The sequence below is a fragment of the Squalius cephalus genome, assembly GCF_949319135.1.
Source record: "Squalius cephalus genome assembly, chromosome: 21".
In the NCBI taxonomy this organism is placed as follows: Eukaryota; Metazoa; Chordata; class Actinopteri; order Cypriniformes; family Leuciscidae; genus Squalius; species Squalius cephalus.
The window spans coordinates 12,059,424-12,078,566 of record NC_137142.1 but is presented as its reverse complement, the minus strand read 5'-3'; the positions used below and the strand labels follow the sequence as shown (position 1 = coordinate 12,078,566).

General features: G+C 37.4%; 1 protein-coding gene across 2 annotated transcripts in view; it reads right to left on the bottom strand.

Annotated features, from left to right (window-relative positions):
• Positions 1-16,356, bottom strand: part of rmdn2 (regulator of microtubule dynamics 2) — a 63,033-nt gene extending 46,677 nt beyond the window's left edge. Inside the window, exons 1-3 of one of the 2 annotated variants that reach the window (XM_079855049.1) lie at positions 16,273-16,356; positions 15,544-15,631; positions 12,958-13,385 (exon numbers count right to left, since the gene is read on the bottom strand). In XM_079855049.1, the coding sequence (XP_079711175.1) occupies positions 12,958-13,379 (422 nt within the window). In that variant the 5' untranslated portion in view covers positions 13,380-13,385; positions 15,544-15,631; positions 16,273-16,356. Of the gene's footprint in view, positions 1-12,957; positions 13,386-15,543; positions 15,632-16,228 lie in introns of both variants that reach the window. The other variant, XM_079855050.1, reaches the window with a different exon arrangement.
• Between the last annotated feature and the right edge of the window lie 2,787 nt (positions 16,357-19,143).

Sequence of the window (19,143 nt, the reverse complement as noted above, 5' to 3'; positions counted from 1 at the left end):
TCCTCTTCTTCTCAAACAGTTTCTAGTTCAAACATTTATGACTGATTTAAACCAATATTTCCACTTGCCATTGTGTAGCAGCGTTTACTAAAGTTGACCAGGATCAGGTAGTCCGAGCTGCTGTGAGTGAGTGGAGGCGGGGACTAATTTGCATATTAATGGTTCCACGTATACTAATGTAGAGTTACATTCAAGGTACTTCAAGGCATGAAGAAATTATTTTCACAGGAACAAAACGTTTTAATTCACTTTGATTATCAAAGATGAGTTAATGGGATAATGCTCTGATTTAAGACCTTTTTAAGGCCTTAATATGTGGAACAGATAATTAAGACTTTATAAAAAAAATAAAAATTAAAACCCGCAAAAACATTGCGAATATCGCCAAAACTTTTTTTTGCTATAACGCACAGCCAGAATCTGAATGAAGTTGTTTTTTCTCTGGATTGAAGGATGCAGCCACACCCAGGAAACACAGAATCTTCAACAAGGATTATTCCGATGCCAATCTTTTATCTCCCTCTTTGTGTGGCCACCATGAACAGAACGGTGGGTTCAAGAGCACAATGTTTGTTTGAGAGCAATCACATCTGTCCTCAGCAAAGATCAACAACTGTCAAGGATCTGGCTGTACATTCAGTTCTGACGCATCATCTGGACAAACTTTAACCCACATCATTAGCGTTTGCTTTTGCATTTGCATTACTTCTCTGCTTCTTAGGGATGCACCGAATATTTGGCAACAGAAATTATTCGGCCGAATATAGCACAAAAAAAAGCAATTTCGGACGAATAATTTCGGTTGCCAAACATTCGGTGCAATCCCGAATTCACTTCTCTTTGCATGTGAATGGTCAAATACAGACACAGCTGTCAAAATGCAAATCATGTGGAGTATCTCACAAAAACACAGTCAATTATCGCTCTGTGAAAACCGGATATATGTGTCAGTATTACCGGTAGATCCAAGCATTCGGTCTTAAAGTGTCAGCAGCTTTAAATACCAGTCTGTGTCACTAATGTTAATCAAGCAACAAAAGATGTTAAATAAATGTATAGATGGTTCATTTCATATTTTTTCGTATTTGTCAGCTGTTTGTAATTTGCTTCATTCTTTTTTATATAGGCCTAACAAAAATAAAATAACTAAATTATATTGTTATCATGAAATAATAAAACAATTTGAAAAGAAATAATTTTGCACTCTTTTCAATGCACTTTTAAATGCACTTTTTTGTTGTAGGCATACAAAGTACGTTACATAATTTAATTGAACAATTTATTTATTTTAAGTTAAGTCATATTGTGCTTTGTTGCTATAATGTCTGCTAGAATGAAAATGTTCAGTGTTAAATCAATATTTTTAAATTGTAGTTTTGTAATTGATTATTTCATTGAAAAGCAAGACAAAATATAAAGCACATTTTGAATATTTAATTTATGCAATGGTGAAAAATTGGAAAAATAAATGGGAAAAATTTCAAAAACACGTGTTCGGTATTCGGTTTTCGGCCTTTGGCCAAGTGTTTCATAATATAATTGGTTTTAGCTTCGGCTAAGAATTTTCATTTCGGTGCATCCCTACTGCTTCTGATTTGTTTATCTTTGCAAAGCAATGAAAACCACGTCCTATCATCACATCTTTGACGAACAAACACAAAAACACAAATTGAAACTGATTTTTGCCAATGCTTTTGCATTTTACACACCAAAAACAAGTACTTTATGAACAGTAGTAAATGGTGCATTTTATTTTTGACCCTTTTGATTTGAACAAAAAGTATGAGCAATAAAACTCAAATAGTTATCTTCTCATTCTCCTAGCCTTGATGATTATGAAATCAAAATAACCCTCCAAAATGACTGGCAAAAATATATGAATGACTTTCTAGAGTCAAACCTGCAGTTGAAGTGAATCCAACATTTCCATCAGTCAAAGCTTTCAATGCAATTGTGAAAAAACATCATGGGGGTTGCCTTTCTGTATGTTTTCATTCATTGATCCTCTCATTCATCAGCAAAAGTCTTCCTCTCTATAGGCTGAGCATGTTCTCTCAGGGGAGGTGTTAATGAACGTTGCTGATCATGAGATAAATCTGAAGCTCATCTCTGGTCTCATTCCAGCATGATCCACAATACTGTAGATCTATTACAATGAATCAGGGACATTTTCTCTGAGGGAGTTAGTGCCTACTCAAAACATCTGGATGATAAAATAATCAACAGCATTAAAATGAAATGACATATTGCTTTAAGTCTGTAAGCAATTTATTTTTCACTGTCCAGCCATGGTAAAAAAAGCATTTTCTTATTGTTATTGTTATTTTGTAGGGGTGTAACGATACCCTCGTCACGATTCGATACATATAACGATACTGAACTCATGATATGATATTATTTCGATACTCCAAGTCATATGATAAAGGGTTAACAAAAAAAATTACTGTTGATTAAAATGCAAAATTTGGTATTACATTGGGGGTAGAAATGAATAGGCTTGGACTTGGTGCTGAAAACCCAATGCACAGGACAATGGTGGCACCAGAATAAAAATATTCATGATTCTGAAGCTTAAAATACGACGAATATGCTTGCACTCTGTCACTGACTAGATATATTTAAAATAATGCAGGCCACTTTTTACTGGTAAGAAGATATTTGGCATTATCAGGTCCCACAAATATTCCCCCACTGCATTAGTATACATTATATTCAACATTATATAGTAGTTTAATGTAGTACTGACAATAAATCTCTGTAAACTTGATTTTTATTTTTTTTCTCACACAGTAATTTTCATTTTGGGTGAACTATACACAATACATATTTTCACTATCCACGATACATATTGTTGCATTTTTCTATTGCGATATATTGTGACACGATATATTGTTACACCCCTATTATTTTGTCTTTTGTACAGTAAATAAAATTACAAATTAAATAAATAATAATAATAATAATAATAATAATAATAATAATAATAATAATAATAATAATAATATTATATACAGTGAGGAAAATAAGTATTTGAACACCCTGCTATTTTGCAAGTTCTCCCACTTAGAAATCATGGAGGGGTCTGAAATTGTCATCGTAGGTGCATGTCCACTGTGAGAGACATAATCTAAAAAAAAAAATCCAGAAATCACAATGTATGATTTTTTAACTATTTATTTGTATGATACAGCTGCAAATAAGTATTTGAACACCTGAGAAAATCAATGTTAATATTTGGTACAGTAGCCTTTGTTTGCAATTACAGAGGTCAAACGTTTCCTGTAGTTTTTCACCAGGTTTGCACACACTGCAGGAGGGATTTTGGCCCACTCCTCCACACAGATCTTCTCTAGATCAGTCAGGTTTCTGGGCTGTCGCTGAGAAACACGGAGTTTGAGCTCCCTCCAAAGATTCTCTATTGGGTTTAGGTCTGGAGACTGGCTACGCCACGCCAGAACCTTGAGATGCTTCTTACAGAGCCACTCCTTGGTTATCCTGGCTGTGTGCTTCGGGTCATTGTCATGTTGGAAGACCCAGCCTCGACCCATCTTCAATGCTCTAACTGAGGGAAGGAGGTTGTTCCCCAAAATCTCGCAATACATGGCCCCGGTCATCCTCTCCTTAATACAGTGCAGTCGCCCTGTCCCATGTGCAGAAAAACACCCCCAAAGCATGATGCTACCACCCCCATGCTTCACAGTAGAGATGGTGTTCTTGGGATGGTACTCATCATTCTTCTTCCTCCAAACACGTTTAGTGGAATAATGAACAAAAAGTTCTATTTTGGTCTCATCTGACCACATGACTTTCTCCCATGACTCCTCTGGATCATCCAAATGGTCATTGGCAAACTTAAGACGGGCCTTGACATGTGCTGGTTTAAAGGGGTGATGAACTGAGAAATCAAATTTTCCTTGAGCTTTTGACATATAAGAGATCATCATACTATAATAATATCCTGTAAGTTTCAGGACTGAAAACTACCTTGTTAGTCCAATAAAAGCTTTTATAGACATCAGGCTCAGCAAACGACTCGTTTTTCAAAGTGGGGAACTATGACGTCAAAGAGGATAAAACACCGCCTCCACAAAAGAAGATCAACACCTACTTCAACACGGCCTGTTTAGCCCCGCCCACCGATTCGCCCAAACATGCTAAATAACATAGGACGACATGATGATTGCTAAACTGGATCGAGCTACTTCCAAGCAATAAACATGCTGTTGACTAAATATTGTGCGTGCCTGTTTGTGGAAGAAGACAGTCTGCATTAAGCTTCCTTAGGATTCCAGCATGGTTAAACTTTATTAAATCAGTCGATCACAATTTCCCGACGGATCTGCCAGCAACATGTAAGTAACCATGTGTATTCTAATGCCTGATCTGCGATCAGTGATTTCTGATGTGTAATTATTCAAGTTCAGATATCTTTCTCTTAAAATCGTTCAATACTGTTTATGCATCAGTGACTAAACGATCAACTTCACATAATTTCTCGTAGTATTATGAAAATAATCTTTTTTAAACTGTTATTAAATTATATACAGAAAGCGATCAAAGAACGATCCCTTTCCATTCGCCCAAGCTGTCAATCAAACAGCACAGCGCGAGCCGCGAGAGCTTATCTGGACACCTACCAAACTCGTGATGAAATAATGACAGTGTTACACTACACAACGAAGCTCTTACTGTGTATTCACATCGTGTTTGCATTGTGATTTGGTGTAAGCATTTGTGAGAGTGCAAAAATTGCGTTGCAATGATAAGATCTTTATTCACGCGATCAACAGACTGTCTGTCATCTGCTCAGTGCTCATCATGCTGCAACCTTTCATGTGATGGAATAGATTTAAATATAATGCTCTAAACGATACTTTTCACGATTTGTTATCTCGATAGCTGTAATAGTAAAAACGAAGTAAAAGTTTTCGAGAGAGTTCATGTAATACTAGCTATTTCATATGCAAGCATGTCAGCCAATCACAGCAGTGGGCGATTGCACTGCAGTCTCACAGCAGACACGCCCCTTAAAACGGAGCGTTCAAACCTGAGGCTGAAATCAGGCTTGGAAAAATGGCTTTTATTTATAAATTATGACAATTTTTGATGTAAAAATCATACTAACATTATAAGGGCACCCCAGGCAACATTATAAAATAATAAAACAATCCAGTTCATGACCCCTTTAAGCAGGGGAACCTTCCGTGCCATGCATGATTTCAAACCATGACGTCTTAGTGTATTACCAACAGTAACCTTGGAAACGGTGGTCCCAGCTCTTTTCAGGTCATTGACCAGCTCCTCCCGTGTAGTTCTGGGCTGATTTCTCACCTTTCTTAGGATCATTGAGACCCCACGAGGTGAGATCTTGCATGGAGCCCCAGTCCGAGGGAGATTGACAGTCATGTTTAGCTTCTTCCATTTTCTAATGATTGCTCCAACAGTGGACCTTTTTTCACCAAGCTGCTTGGCAATTTCCCCGTAGCCCTTTCCAGCCTTGTGGAGGTGAACAATTTTGTCTCTAGTGTCTTTGGACAGCTCTTTGGTCTTGGCCATGTTAGTAGTTGGATTCTTACTGATTGTATGGGGTGGACAGGTGTCTTTATGCAGCTAACGACCTCAAACAGGTGCATCTAATTTAGGATAATAAATGGAATGGAGGTGGACATTTTAAAGGCAGACTAACAGGTCTTTGAGGGTCAGAATTCTAGCTGATAGACATGTGTTCAAATACTTATTTGCAGCTGTATCATACAAATAAATAGTTAAAAAATCATACATTGTGATTTCTGGATTTTTTTTTTAGATTATGTCTCTCGCAGTGGACATGCACCTACGATGACAATTTCAGACCCCTCCATCATTTCCAAGTGGGAGAACTTGCAAAATAGCAGGGTGTTCAAATACTTATTTTCCTCACTGTAATTATAATTATATACATATAATTATATACATATATATATATATATATATATATATATATATAATATATATAATCTCAATGAATAAGTACGAGATGAAAATGTTAGGGAGGGACGATTTGGGAAGAGATTCAATCACAATGAAACTGTGTGGTAAGTAGGTTATGGCGAGGTTATCTACCCGGCGGGTTAACTGCATACAGTTGCTGCATGCCTTATAAAATGTTTAAAAATGTCAACATCTGTGAGAAAGAGAAAAACAGACATATGAATAAATTTCACATTTGAAGTCAAGGAAAATGAGACCATTTGTAAACTGGTAGAGTGACGTAACAATCTCTGGGAAAACACAAAGAAATGTACGGCTCGACAATAAGGACTGCATGATGGCATTGGATAGTTGAAGGAGTCAACAAAAAGTTGATCATGCATTTGCACGTGTTTTGCCAATTTAAACAATAAAGCAATTATAAACTATTTTAAGAGCAGGAAGAAGCGAAAGAGAACTTAATTCGGACGGTTTTCAGTGTGCAGCGACACACACAGAAAGCCGCCTCTCTGACAGCGTACGAGTCCTGAATTGGGTTTTCTTTTGTGTCTTATCCCATTTGAAAGGACAAATACACACAAACAATTAGGGCTGGACCCGAATATTCGAATATTCGTTCGGTGGGTTGGTATTCGATTAGAAAATTTGACATTCGAATATTCGTTTTTTTTTTTTTTTTGCACACCTGTTGGGATCCCCCACGGAACGGTTCTCATTCGCGCTTGAATAAGGCCGGCGACACACTGGCTGCGTGGCTTGAGCGTCTCAGCTGCGTGGCGTGTCCGTTTTTATTTCGGCTCCCATGTTAACAGGTTGGAGTTTGCACACTGCCTGCGTGAGACACGCGTCTCAGGCGCGGCTCGAGCCACGCGGAAAACGCGTGCATGCTAGAAATAGAACCGACGCCTAAGTGTTCCAGGCTTCCAGCAACGGGAGTGTTCTCTGTCTAGAGCGCAGAACAGCGGAGTTTGTATGGACCGAAGTGCATGCCTGAGCTTGTGTTTTGGGTTAAGCTGCGTTGCTTTGACATTGTGGAAAATAGAATGACAGAAACAAAATGTATTAGCCTTTTTACCCGTTATTATCAATCTAAATGAATCTCGTTTTTAATTTAACTTAATTTCGTTTTTCTTTATTTAAATTTCGTTTTTCTTTATTTAAATTTCGTTTTTTCTTTATTTAAATTTCATTTTTCTTTATTTAAATCTACCCTTTACTGTGTCAGTAATTTGATAGTCAGAAAAATATTAGACTACCATAAAAGTATTGCTTAAGTTAACAGACCTGTGTGTGTGTGCGTTTTATATCACTAGTGCAGTGTCCGTTCTCGGAGCATATAAGCCCTGCCCGCGTGAGGTGCACCGCTTCCCGCTCGCGCTGTTCTGTAGTTTAGTAAAAGTTTATTAATTCTGAACGTGTTGCGTCTCGCGTGTCCATCTATATTGCACCAAATGCGACACTGCACTCCCTCGTGAAGTCGATTGGATGAACGGTTCTCGAAATAATCAAAATGCAAACGGACAAACAGACACATAGAGATTCCTGCCTTTATTAGAGAGAAGAATATGTTCAGCCCCCTCTCTCCGAAGCTTAGAATATTCGATGTTCATTACTACCGAAGCTTCGAAGCTCAAAAAATGGTATTGGGACCAGCCCAATATATCAAACTGCTCATTTTGGCGAGGATTCATTTAAACAGTCAGTTATGTCTTAAGTGAAACTAAGTCACCTTCATTTATATAGCGCTTTTAACAATATGAATGGTTTCAAAGCAGCTTTAAACTAAACAGTTGAGAGAAAATCAGATGTTTATCAATGGATCAGTGCTTTAGTTTTTAAAGTGACAGCAGCCTAAACCTGCCGCTGCAGTCAGTGTTAAAGGGGTCCTTGATTATGACTTCCCTTTTTAACTTTAGTTAGTATAATGTTGCTATTTGAGCATAGACAACATCTGCAAAGTTACAAGTTACAGAACCAAAACAATATTCTTCTACAAAATGCATGCAGCTTTGTTTTTTAACTGCTAGAGGTCCAAAAGTCACATAGTGTACCTTAAAAAATAAAGCTTATTAATTGGCATCTATGGTTTTGTGAAAAATCTTTAACATCCATGGGATCTTTCCTTTGCACAAAAGGTTATTTATGGAGGGGGGGGGGGGGATTTTTTCATATTATATGAAGAGATTTTTTCATATTATTTAAATGTTCTTCACAGTAAGAAATAAATGGTTCTTATAAGAACTGTTTACTGAAAGGTTCATTGAGGAACCAAAAATGGTTATTTTATGGCATTGGGCAAACCCACTTTTGTATCCTTTATTTTTAAGAGTGTATGAAATTAACTGATTCAGATGAAATGTTTCAACAAATGGAACATCATATTTTAATGTAAGAAAAAAAACATTATAAAAGGTAAAAAATGTTTAGCAAATTCTCTAGGGGCCACATATTGCCCCTAAAAATGGGCATATTAATAATAATAATAATAATAATAATAATAATAAAATATCTGACACTGTAGTGCACAAAGTTATATTTGGACTTTAAAATCATGTTTTAGATCAGGGGTGTCCAAACTTGTTTTGAAAGGGGGACAGATTCAATGTTGTGGACAAGTAGCATGAGTTGACAGCAGTAGCTTGAGTGTACATTTATTTGTACTAGCAAAAACAGTAACATCTGTAAAAAAATAAAATAAATAATAATAATAAAAAAAAAGGAAAATTTTGAGTAAGAACTTTTACAGTTTTACAATTGTAAGACAATTACAGTTGGTCTTCCATAGTATCATGATAAACAGTCAGAAACCAAGCATAGCATGTCACTACCATGGTAAAAAGTAACATTATGGTTTTGATGGTATCTATAATGGCTTTAGATAGACCAAACAGTGAAGAGTGTAGGTTTGTACTGTGGTTATGCTGAACACCTCCATTTAACTGATTAAAACTCAAGCCTTTAAAATGCAAGACAAAGGCAAACCCTTTCAAAAGAAGAGCTGTTCAGTGGGAACGCGGTTTCCATCCCAACACTCACTGGCTGTGACACATTCAGATGACTTCATCCGCTCCCCCGAGAGTTTGAACCCACAAACAGTTCTTTATTCCTCTAAAGTTTGAGGTCAGTAAAACTTATATATATATATATATATATATATAAATTATTTTATTCAGCAGCCAAGGACACATTAAATTGGTCAAAAGTGACAGTAAAGATATTTATAATGTTACAAAACATTTCTATTTCAAATAAATGGTGTTCATTTGAACTTTCTATTCAAGGAGTCCTGTTTTTTTTTTATCACAGTTTGCACATACATGTTAAGCAGCACAACTGCTTTCAACATTGATAATAATAAGAAATATTCCTTGAGCACCAAATCAACATATTATAATAATATCTGAAGGATCATGTGACACTGAAGACTGGAGTAATGATGCTGAAAATTCAGCTTTGCCATCACATATTACATTCTAAAACATATTCAAATAGAAAACAGTTATTTTAAATTGTAATAATATTTCAAAATATTCGTGTTTTTACTGTATTTTTGATCAAATAAATGCAGCCTTGGTGGGCATAAGTGACTTCTTTTGAGCATCAAAAAATATTACCGACCCCAAACCAAGTCGGCAAGTGAGACGCCACATTAAGTCACAAATAAACTATTATTTCAGTACAAATACAAGAAAGTTACACAGTGATGTGCTGTCTGCATCTTCAAAAACATTTCCTTTCTAGCAATACTGTACAGTCACAGATAAACGTCACAGTCCATTTAGCAGAACAGTTCATTAAAGAGCATTCATTCATTTCCATCCTATAAAAGCTGGAGTGATCTGACGTCTGCCTCTATGTAAACAATAACTTTTTCTAAATCTACGGCAATCAAACATAATAAATGGTATCGTTTAAAACATTCAAGTATTAAGATCCTTCAACAACTAAGGCGAGCTGTGACGTGATTTCATTCTAGCAATGTGGGAACTTTGACAGAATTGCAAGTTCCTACACGAGACAGTAAAAATTAGGCTGTGATAACTCATCAGCAGTCACTCTTTTAGACTGGTCGGCCGGTGCTTTAAAGAGAGACAGAAAGGAGGAAACTGTTTTGACAGATGAACGGTCCTTTGAAGCCCAAACTACATACACACGCTCTTGAATAAATTTTCTGCACTGCATTGTGGTGTTAAAACACATCCTAGCTGCTCAAAACCATGATAACCGAACATTGAGCAACACAAAACACAGTCATGGTCTAGAAATGCTCAAAACAGACATAAAAACAACTTATGAAAACCAATCGCAGAGACGTTTCTTTAGACGCCTCCAGGGCTTCCTTTATTTTTACACTTCGAGTACGTGGAGGCGAAATTGCACAAACCAAGCGGCTTAAAATAACAAATCATTTTTTTGGATATTTAAGGCGCTGAAGAACATGACGTGTTAAAAATGACAAGAACTAAAGTTTAATGCTATGGAAAACAAAACAGATTATTTCTGAATGGCTTCGGGAGCAGAATTTAGTGAGACTGGAACAGACTTGTAAAGTGCTTAATGCTGAATTTAGTGAACAATCGTTCAAATGAATGACTGGAGGCAGCGGAGTTCACCTCGTCTGTACAGACGAACGCTCTCGTCTCTCTCTCCCTGAATCATGGCCCAGCTATGTGCACACTACTAATCCTCCTAAAACTCAAAATTATGTTACATTTGTCCAGTGCAGAGATGTCAAAAACCAATCAAAATCCAAAATGTTTTTTAATTAAGAACGAACAATGCTCTACTAAAATCAGCAGAGGGCATTTTCCAAAACTAGGGGCATGTCTAAATACAGTTTAAAAACCTGATTTTGTTTATTTTCTAGGAATGCATTAGTTATGTTTTTTGTTTTAAATGTGCAGTAAGCAATTTCTGAGAAACGCTGTTGAATGTGGATCAGACCGAGCACCACAACACGCTTGTAGGTTGTAGGCAACCGAGGTTGCGTTGTTTCTGCTCCATACGCGAGTAACATTGGTTTTCACAGAACCAAGATATGCTGTTGTTGTAATGTTTTCTCTAATAACAGGACAGTTTTGAGTGGCATTGTTTTACTGGAGCTGGTGTGCTTCAGGCGACTAACAACAAACTCTTGCTTGTATATGTTCGAATCTCATTTTCGAGAAGCACTATTTTGCTTTCGCTTCAGCTATGATAAAGAGACAACCACTCTTGAATAGACCTTTCTCACAATAACCGGAAATACATAATCGTTGTGGAAGCGGAGTTCCTGTCAAGCGTCAACACACCAGAAAAACATAAACCCGGGCAAGTTTAAAATGGATCAAAGAGTCTACACAACTTCATTAACGGATTTGCCACATATTACATTTGCTGATGTGACGACTCGTGGAGAAAAACTCCGCCACCAAAAAGAAAAAAAGAAATAAAGGGTAAAAAAATTTCCACAAGGAATTTGTCCATAGATATCAAGGTAAGTAGAGAGCGAGGCTAACTGTTACTGAACTGTTAACTAAAATGACAAATCATTAGCGTGTCAATAGTTCTTGCTAGTTGCTTGCGCCATTTATTATTTCTGTTGCCTTGACTGCGGAGGAAGTAGATTATCACGACGATTGCGTATTTCCGGTCACAAATACGGAAGTTGTGAGAAAGGTCTATTGCGAGTTTGTGCATTTTGGGGGCGGAGCAATGAAGGGAGGGGTGTGCTTGGGATGATTTCAAATATCAACAGTGTTTCTAAGAAATTGCTTACTGTCCCTTTAATTACTAGTTGATTAGCTTTTAGTTAAAAAAAAAACAGAATTAGTCAAAATGGGCAAATCCGCGCAAAACTGTCACATCCATAACACCAACACAATGCCATGGTATTTAGTTGGCGTTATGGATGTGACATTTTTGCGTGGAATTGCCCAAATAATATTTAATCAAACACAGTTATTTCTAGGCATAATCATTCCATTCATACTATTATTATTTTTACCATATTTGTAGGCTTTAACATTTCCTCTAATATCTAAAATGTCTATTCTCAACAACTATACTTTCTACACAATAATTTGCAGGTTGTGAGTAAATCATAAGAGTAATTTGGTCTGACAAAAAATAAAATAAAAAATGCAATTCCCAACCTTAAATGTTAGCTGCTCTGGAACTTAGCCACTGATGTCAACTATTTTCAAAACCCTGTTCAACAAAAATACCATCATACCAGTAAGATGGTTGGACAGTACCAAAGTGGTACCAAACTGGTGCTCTGTCAAGACAAACTAACAACTGACACACTGCTTATGAATTTGAATGTTTTGAACGCTCTCAGCTTCCTGCTTCCACATTTGTGAAGCCCTGTTAATGCGTAAAATGATTGATAGACAGAAGGTGCATCGGATAACCAAAGAATCTGACTGCGAGTCTAGGGCTGTCATAGAAACAAATGTGATATCATTAAATATAATCAAAGGCATAGGTTACACATCAATGAAAATTCTGTCATCATTTACCGACCCTCATGTCGTTCCAAACCCATAAGACTTTTGTTCATCTTTGGAATGCAAATGAAGATATTTTAAATGAAATCTGAGAGATTTCTGTGCCTCCATTGAAAGCCTATTCACCCAAAACTCTGATGCTCCAAAACATTAATAAAGAGTTGTAAAATAAATCCATATGAACAGATGTTTGAGTGAATGTATTAATGCGAATGTACTCAATCCATATGGATTTATTTTGTAATCACATTATGAATGTTTGAACAGAAAAATATCTTAATTTGTGTTTCCAAGACAAATTAAAGCCTTATGGGTTTGGAACAACATAAGAGAAGGGGTTACGGTGACACTGCATGAGAGTGAGTAATTAATGACAGTATATTCATTTTTGGGTGAACTATCCCTTTAATAAATATGTGTCAGTTAGAAGAATTTGTACGGGGGGGAAAAACGCACAATTGAAACACCTGCCAAGTTGGGATCTCAGTAAACTCACCCTCCTTCACTCTCTGCCTCTTCCGAGCTTTGTCCTTCAGTTCTATCTGGGACACCTGCTCTTTTTCTCCTGGCGGGAGTTCGATGAAGTGGACTTGCCTTGCGAGCACCAATTTCTTCCCTGCTTCGGCCCCTAAGCTGATCTCTGACGTTGTCCTGCAGGTGCGGAAGTGCCTCCTTCAGGGCTTTCACCTCCTCTTTGAGCTCAGACACACAATGGATCAGAGCACCCAGCCGATCCAGCACTTCGGCCTGGCCCGTCTGCAGACCCAGACTGCCTCCCGCGTGATCTGCATTGCTGCTCAGGTGTACGACTCTGCCATCACCTGCTCCAACTTTCCGGAAGTAGGCGATCGCCAAGCTGATCCCAGCAGCCCCTGCCAGAACTCCCAAAGCCACAGCCCTGCTGTCTGCTTGAGCCATCCTACACTGCAGAGACAAGAAAGAAAGAAATAACCCACTGATTAAACACTTCACATCCAGTGCACATAAGTATTCTGCTAACAAACAAACACATGATCCTAAGGGACAGCTAATTACACAAGAAGATCATTTCATGGCTTGTTGAATCAAAACTTTAGGTTAAAAATAATAGGAATCACTAAAGGAAAGTTTGTATATTATTTCAACGGTTTATTTCACCAAAATTACACTTTTTTGCAGTTTAATTGAATAGCCCTGCACTTTGTCAAATAGGCTACATTTTTAATATTGTAAAGAGAGGAACAAACTGTATTTTAGCTCAACTGTTTATGCATGCCATGATATTTTCCCATCTTTCTTATTGTGTTACTGTATGGAGCCAGGCTTCACAGTCAACTGTTAAACCCATTATTTCACTATATAAACAAGCATTGAAAATAATGGATCAAAAACAAACGAAATGGCATCATTGTACAATACTGAAAAAGTATAATTTGCTTAGTTATGATAGTTTTATTAAGTTCTCTTTTATCAAATTGATTTTTAAATGTGTGAATAATCTCGCACCAGCTGTACTTTGTCCATATGTGACAAAAACAAATACTAATAGAATCACCACTAGGGGATCAGCAAATGGCAACTGCAGGGTGGCACAGCGCAAAACCACTTTCGGTCAGTCATCTTTTTCTGTAAAAGGGATACATTTTTGGAATGCCCTACCAACAGAAATAAAAAAAACGAACCAATCTGAAACCGTTTAATGAAAAGGTGAAACACTGGCTGAAACAAAACCAAATCTGTGATGATCACTGATTATGTCACTGTGCAGACACACTTATTAATGGACATGTACATACGGATAGAGAGATAGACGCGCACACACACACACACAGATATATGTATATAATGTTATGTTTTTGTTGTTTTTTATTGTTGTTTCTGTTCTCTTGGTAATGGAGATGTAGCCTATGTAGCCTAACCAGGGACAGGGGTTGCAAATTAGCTTCAGCTACAAACCCTATATGCAACACATCTGTTCAAGTTATTGTAACCTGTTACAATGTGTCTCTTTTGCATTGTCCCTGACAAATAAACAAATAAATAAATATATTTGTTTATTTATTTACACTGTATTTGTATAGTTTTGAGTGAATAAATATATGTACAGGGTGAATAAAAAATAAATAAATAACTACTAATACAGTAAGATTTTTTTTGTTTTTAAAAGAAGTCTCGTCTCTTATGCCCACCAAGGCTGCATTTAATTGATTAAAAAAAAATAAAAAAAATTAAAAAAATTCTTTGATGAATAGAAAATTTATCCTGTTGGCTATTTGAAATAGAATATTTTCTAACATTGATTATACATGTCTTTACTGTCACTTTTGGTCAATTTAATGCATCCATGCTTAAAAGTATTCATTTCTTTCCATAAAAATAAAAAAAATTAAATTAAAAATATCTTACTGATCACAAACTTCTAAACAGTAGTGTAACAAAATATTATATTTCAGATAGCTACATGCTGGTATTTATTTATTTATTTATTTTACTTTCTATTCATCAAAGAATCCTGAAAAAAATTGTGTACACAACTGTCCTCAACATTGACAACATAAGATGTTAAATACATCAAAATGAACAAGTTGAACTTGAAACCCTCAAAAGCTGTCAGTCAATGAGAAGTGTCTTATTTTAAGTCAGAACTCTTAATCAAGTTAGGTGTTTAATAACGTTTAGGCTAGGTGTTTGGGCTTGACCAGAGCATACGTTTAGTAAACCTTTCCACGTATATTTTCCCAGGCAAGTGGTACATTATTTTCACATGAGAGCAAAACAAGAGCAGCAATAAAAGCAGCAGTAATAATGAAAGCACATACTTATTCTGATACAGGCTCTCAATTCAACTTAAAGATAAGTTTCAAAGTTCAGGGGGGGGAAGAGAGAGAGCAAAAAACATTTTAAATAGCAGCAGTGGTCATATTAATCAGCTGTCAAGGTCTTTACGGGCAGCATGCGATCTGTCTATATATATATATACACATGTAACGTTAGCGGAGGAAAAAAAAAAAACTTCTACCATCCTCAGAACAGAGTACATCCGTTCAGAACCATCAGCAAAAGCATAAAACAGCGATATTCTAATAAAAACAGCAGATTTTACCTGTTTAAATTCCCTTGAGCGCCGCGGTTCGTCTGCAAAAACAGTCCGTTTCGCTCCAGTGCTCGATAGTGAAGGTTCCGCCCAGATACTGCAAGCATTTACACAACTTAAGTCGAACATAAATGTTACAAAATCCTTTGCAATAACAACTAAAGATGGTACCATGGTATCATATCGTGTTATTTATTTTTTAAATTACACTCTCAAAAAGCAATTATGATGCAATATTATGTTTTTACAAGAGAACTTTCAAGTTCTCTTGTAAAAACGTAATATTGCATCAAAATTGCTTTTTGAGAGTAAGAAACATGGTAGCCTAGTAACATGGTCTTGTTTGTTCTTATAGTTATTTACTGTATACATGTTTGTACTTTAAACTAATTGAACTATATATAAAGAGGCACCATCACCATCAATGTTAATGACCTACCAAAAACAGATGAAGCAAAGAATCAAAGTTCATTCAAATCACTCATTAACAGAGTCACACTTACATTGCTAATATACACTGGTTTACAAAAACGGACTCTAAAACAGACCTGCAGAAAATGTACAACTAAGCTAAAAAACAAGCTGTTCTTGTCTTGCATTTAAGTAATCTGTACGACATATGCTCACAAAAAATCTCTTGAGCAAAACCTGTAATCATATTCCAAAAAATAAGACAGAGAAAACCCTGACTCACCGTCAAAGCAATGTTAGAAGTTGACTTCAGTTTGGAAAACTTACTGTAATGGAGCAGGTCTGTGGCCTTCACTGCGGTGGAGTTCAGTGCTATGGTGTGTTTCTCTCTATACACACATGTATCTGATCAACCTTGAACTGTGGTCCAGCTGTTTCAGCTGCTCTGATTGGCTTTTAGTATCTTCGCTCAAACATTTAGCCTATTTTAATGACACTGCACTCAATTACAGTATACATTACACTGTATATAGCCTATGTTAAAATGCTTTTGAAAGAAGTATTGTGTGCCCAAATCTGCATTTAGTTGACTAAAGATACAGTGAAAATATAAATATTGTGTGTGTGTGGGGGGGGGGGGGGGGGGGTGTACAGAATATATATATTCAATAAGGATGCATTCAGTTGATCAAGAGTAACAGAAAAAAAAAAGGTAATACTTTTAAAAGTCAAAGGTTTGAAAAATATGTTATTTCTTGCCTGTGATTTTGGCTATGTAAAGTAACCTTTAGTTTTGGAGAAAGTTGTTATAAATAGGAATTATTGATAGACTTGAATGGGGAAAGATGCTTTTGGGTTCAGATGGTGTAGTTACAGCATCTACCAGAAGGGGTCCAATGAGGTCATGTTAACCGATCAAACTTTGACCCACTGGTCAGACCTTGCAATATTTTAATGTGTTCACACTCTTGAACTGTCCAGATTTGTTATGCCTGTGCCCACTAGTTCTTCTCTGCTGTATCCCATCCACTTCAATGATCCAAACTTCAGTGTGTTCAGAGGTGCTCTTCCTCATAGATTTGTTGTAATATTGTGAAATTTCAGCTGCTGTGAGACTGAAAAGTCTTGTCATTCTCCTCTGACCTTTATGCCCACAGAACTGCAACCAACTTTTGCACCATTCTCTGTAAACTCTAGACACTGTGATGCATGAAAATACTCACACCACAACCTCAAAAGATTTTGCATGTAAACACTTCCACCTTCAACAACATCTGTCAAACGAGCACAAGTGCTTGCACCTAACATTTCATTGAGGTTGTCGTAGAAACAGCAATCCATTCATCCATTCGCTGAGGTACATTTAACTTTTTAAACGCTGCATTACTTAATTTTACATGTTTTGAATGCCTTGTACTTAGTGTAACTGCTCCTAATATTGCTGCTATTGCTACGATCTATAGACCTCTAAAACCAAATGCAGAATTTCTGTCAGAGTTTTTTTTTTTTTTTTGCTGACAATGTTGTTTGTTAAATTTAAAGGCCCACTGAAGTGCCTTGGAACGCGTAGCTTTGTATGATGCGTTGACGTAATTTTCACTGAAACAGGAAGCTAAGGCAGGATATATTGAATGGCTCCTCCCCCTTTTCAAATAGCCAATAGGGATTAGTTTAACTCACAGACTGCAAGTCGTACTTGACAGCACCATAGAAGCGAACATGAGCGCTGATGATATGTTGGATTCAATAGTAGAGGTATGAATAAATTCTGGCCATTTCATTCTTAACCAACATACAGTTGGAAAACGGAATAAAACTCGAGCGTTTGAGCAACCGAACACACATCTCCAACCCATATTGCTCTGTGACTTGTCAACGGTCGCTTTGGTCAGGTGGTATTTATAGCATAGGGGGTGGAGCTTTAGATTCTAGAGAGCATTTGATTGGGCAGAAGCTGTGGCAAGTTTTGGTTCCTTGCCACTGTCGCCTTGGCTTTTGGCTTGCTTAGTTGGGGACATTTAATATTCAACAATATTATTGATCTGCCTTACTTGAGGTGGACAATGATGCGATTTTCTTCTAGAAACAAACTTTGTATTATTTTCATGTTATCACTGTGAAGCTGTTTTGAAACAATCTGTATTGTAGAAAGCGCTATTTAAATAAAGGTGACTTGACTTGACATGAGAAGCTGAAGTCTGCGGTGATGTCAAAAAATCAGTTTTAGAGGAAGTGAGAGACTGCAAGTTTGAATGCTTATGTCACCCCTAGGGCCGAGGACAACCACCACTCCGGAGGAGCTACACCAAGACACACCAAAAGCCAGACAACGACGTGATGTAAAAACTTGATTCTTTTTATTGAATATAAAAACACTTTAAGGAATGTCACTGCCCCAGAACTCTTCATAAGGGCCACTCATCGGAACGGGGCTTCAGTGGAGGAAGGCTCAGGTCAGCCGCCAGTTGATCACCTCCTTGCACGGATTAGTACAGGGGGAAGGGGAAGGGACAAGGGACGGATGCCTTCGGTTAAGCAACAGCAGGGACTGAGAAACTCTGCTCACAGGACCACAATAGAAGGGGGAGGGGAAAAAGGACGAGGGACAGATTGGTCCAAAGGCCAGGACCTTCAGATGGCAGACAGCAGGCCAACGTAAGTAATGAGTAGGACACAGGAGGCTACAGGTAAGGATCGACAGACGGTGGGTTTTCTCTTCTCACAGGACAGCATCAGATAACTGAGTGTCACCTCTCTTTCACAGGACAACGGGGATTGGACGGAGGACCAGGACCTTTTTGGTGGGGAGCAACGAGCAGTATATGGTAGGCAGAAGGCAATAACCGTCAGATCAAATGCAGTAGTCAGCAGTAGGTGACGGGCAGGGTACAAGGGACTACAGGTGGGTGGCAACAGACAGTGGGCTTTCTCTTTTCACAGGACAGCGTCAGCTAACTGGGTGTCACCTTCCTTTCACAGGCCAGCGGCAGTTGGAGTGCAGCGACGGATAATAGGATCCCTCACAGGGCAGCGATGGCAGAATGCGGTGGCGGATAGCAGTTTCTCTATGTTCACAGAACAACAGTGGTGAGTACAGAATCCAGCAGTTAACATCTGAGTCTTCTTACCATAGGACAGCGATGGCAGCATGCAGCGGCGGATAGCAGTTTCTCTATGTTCACAGAACAGCAGTGGTGA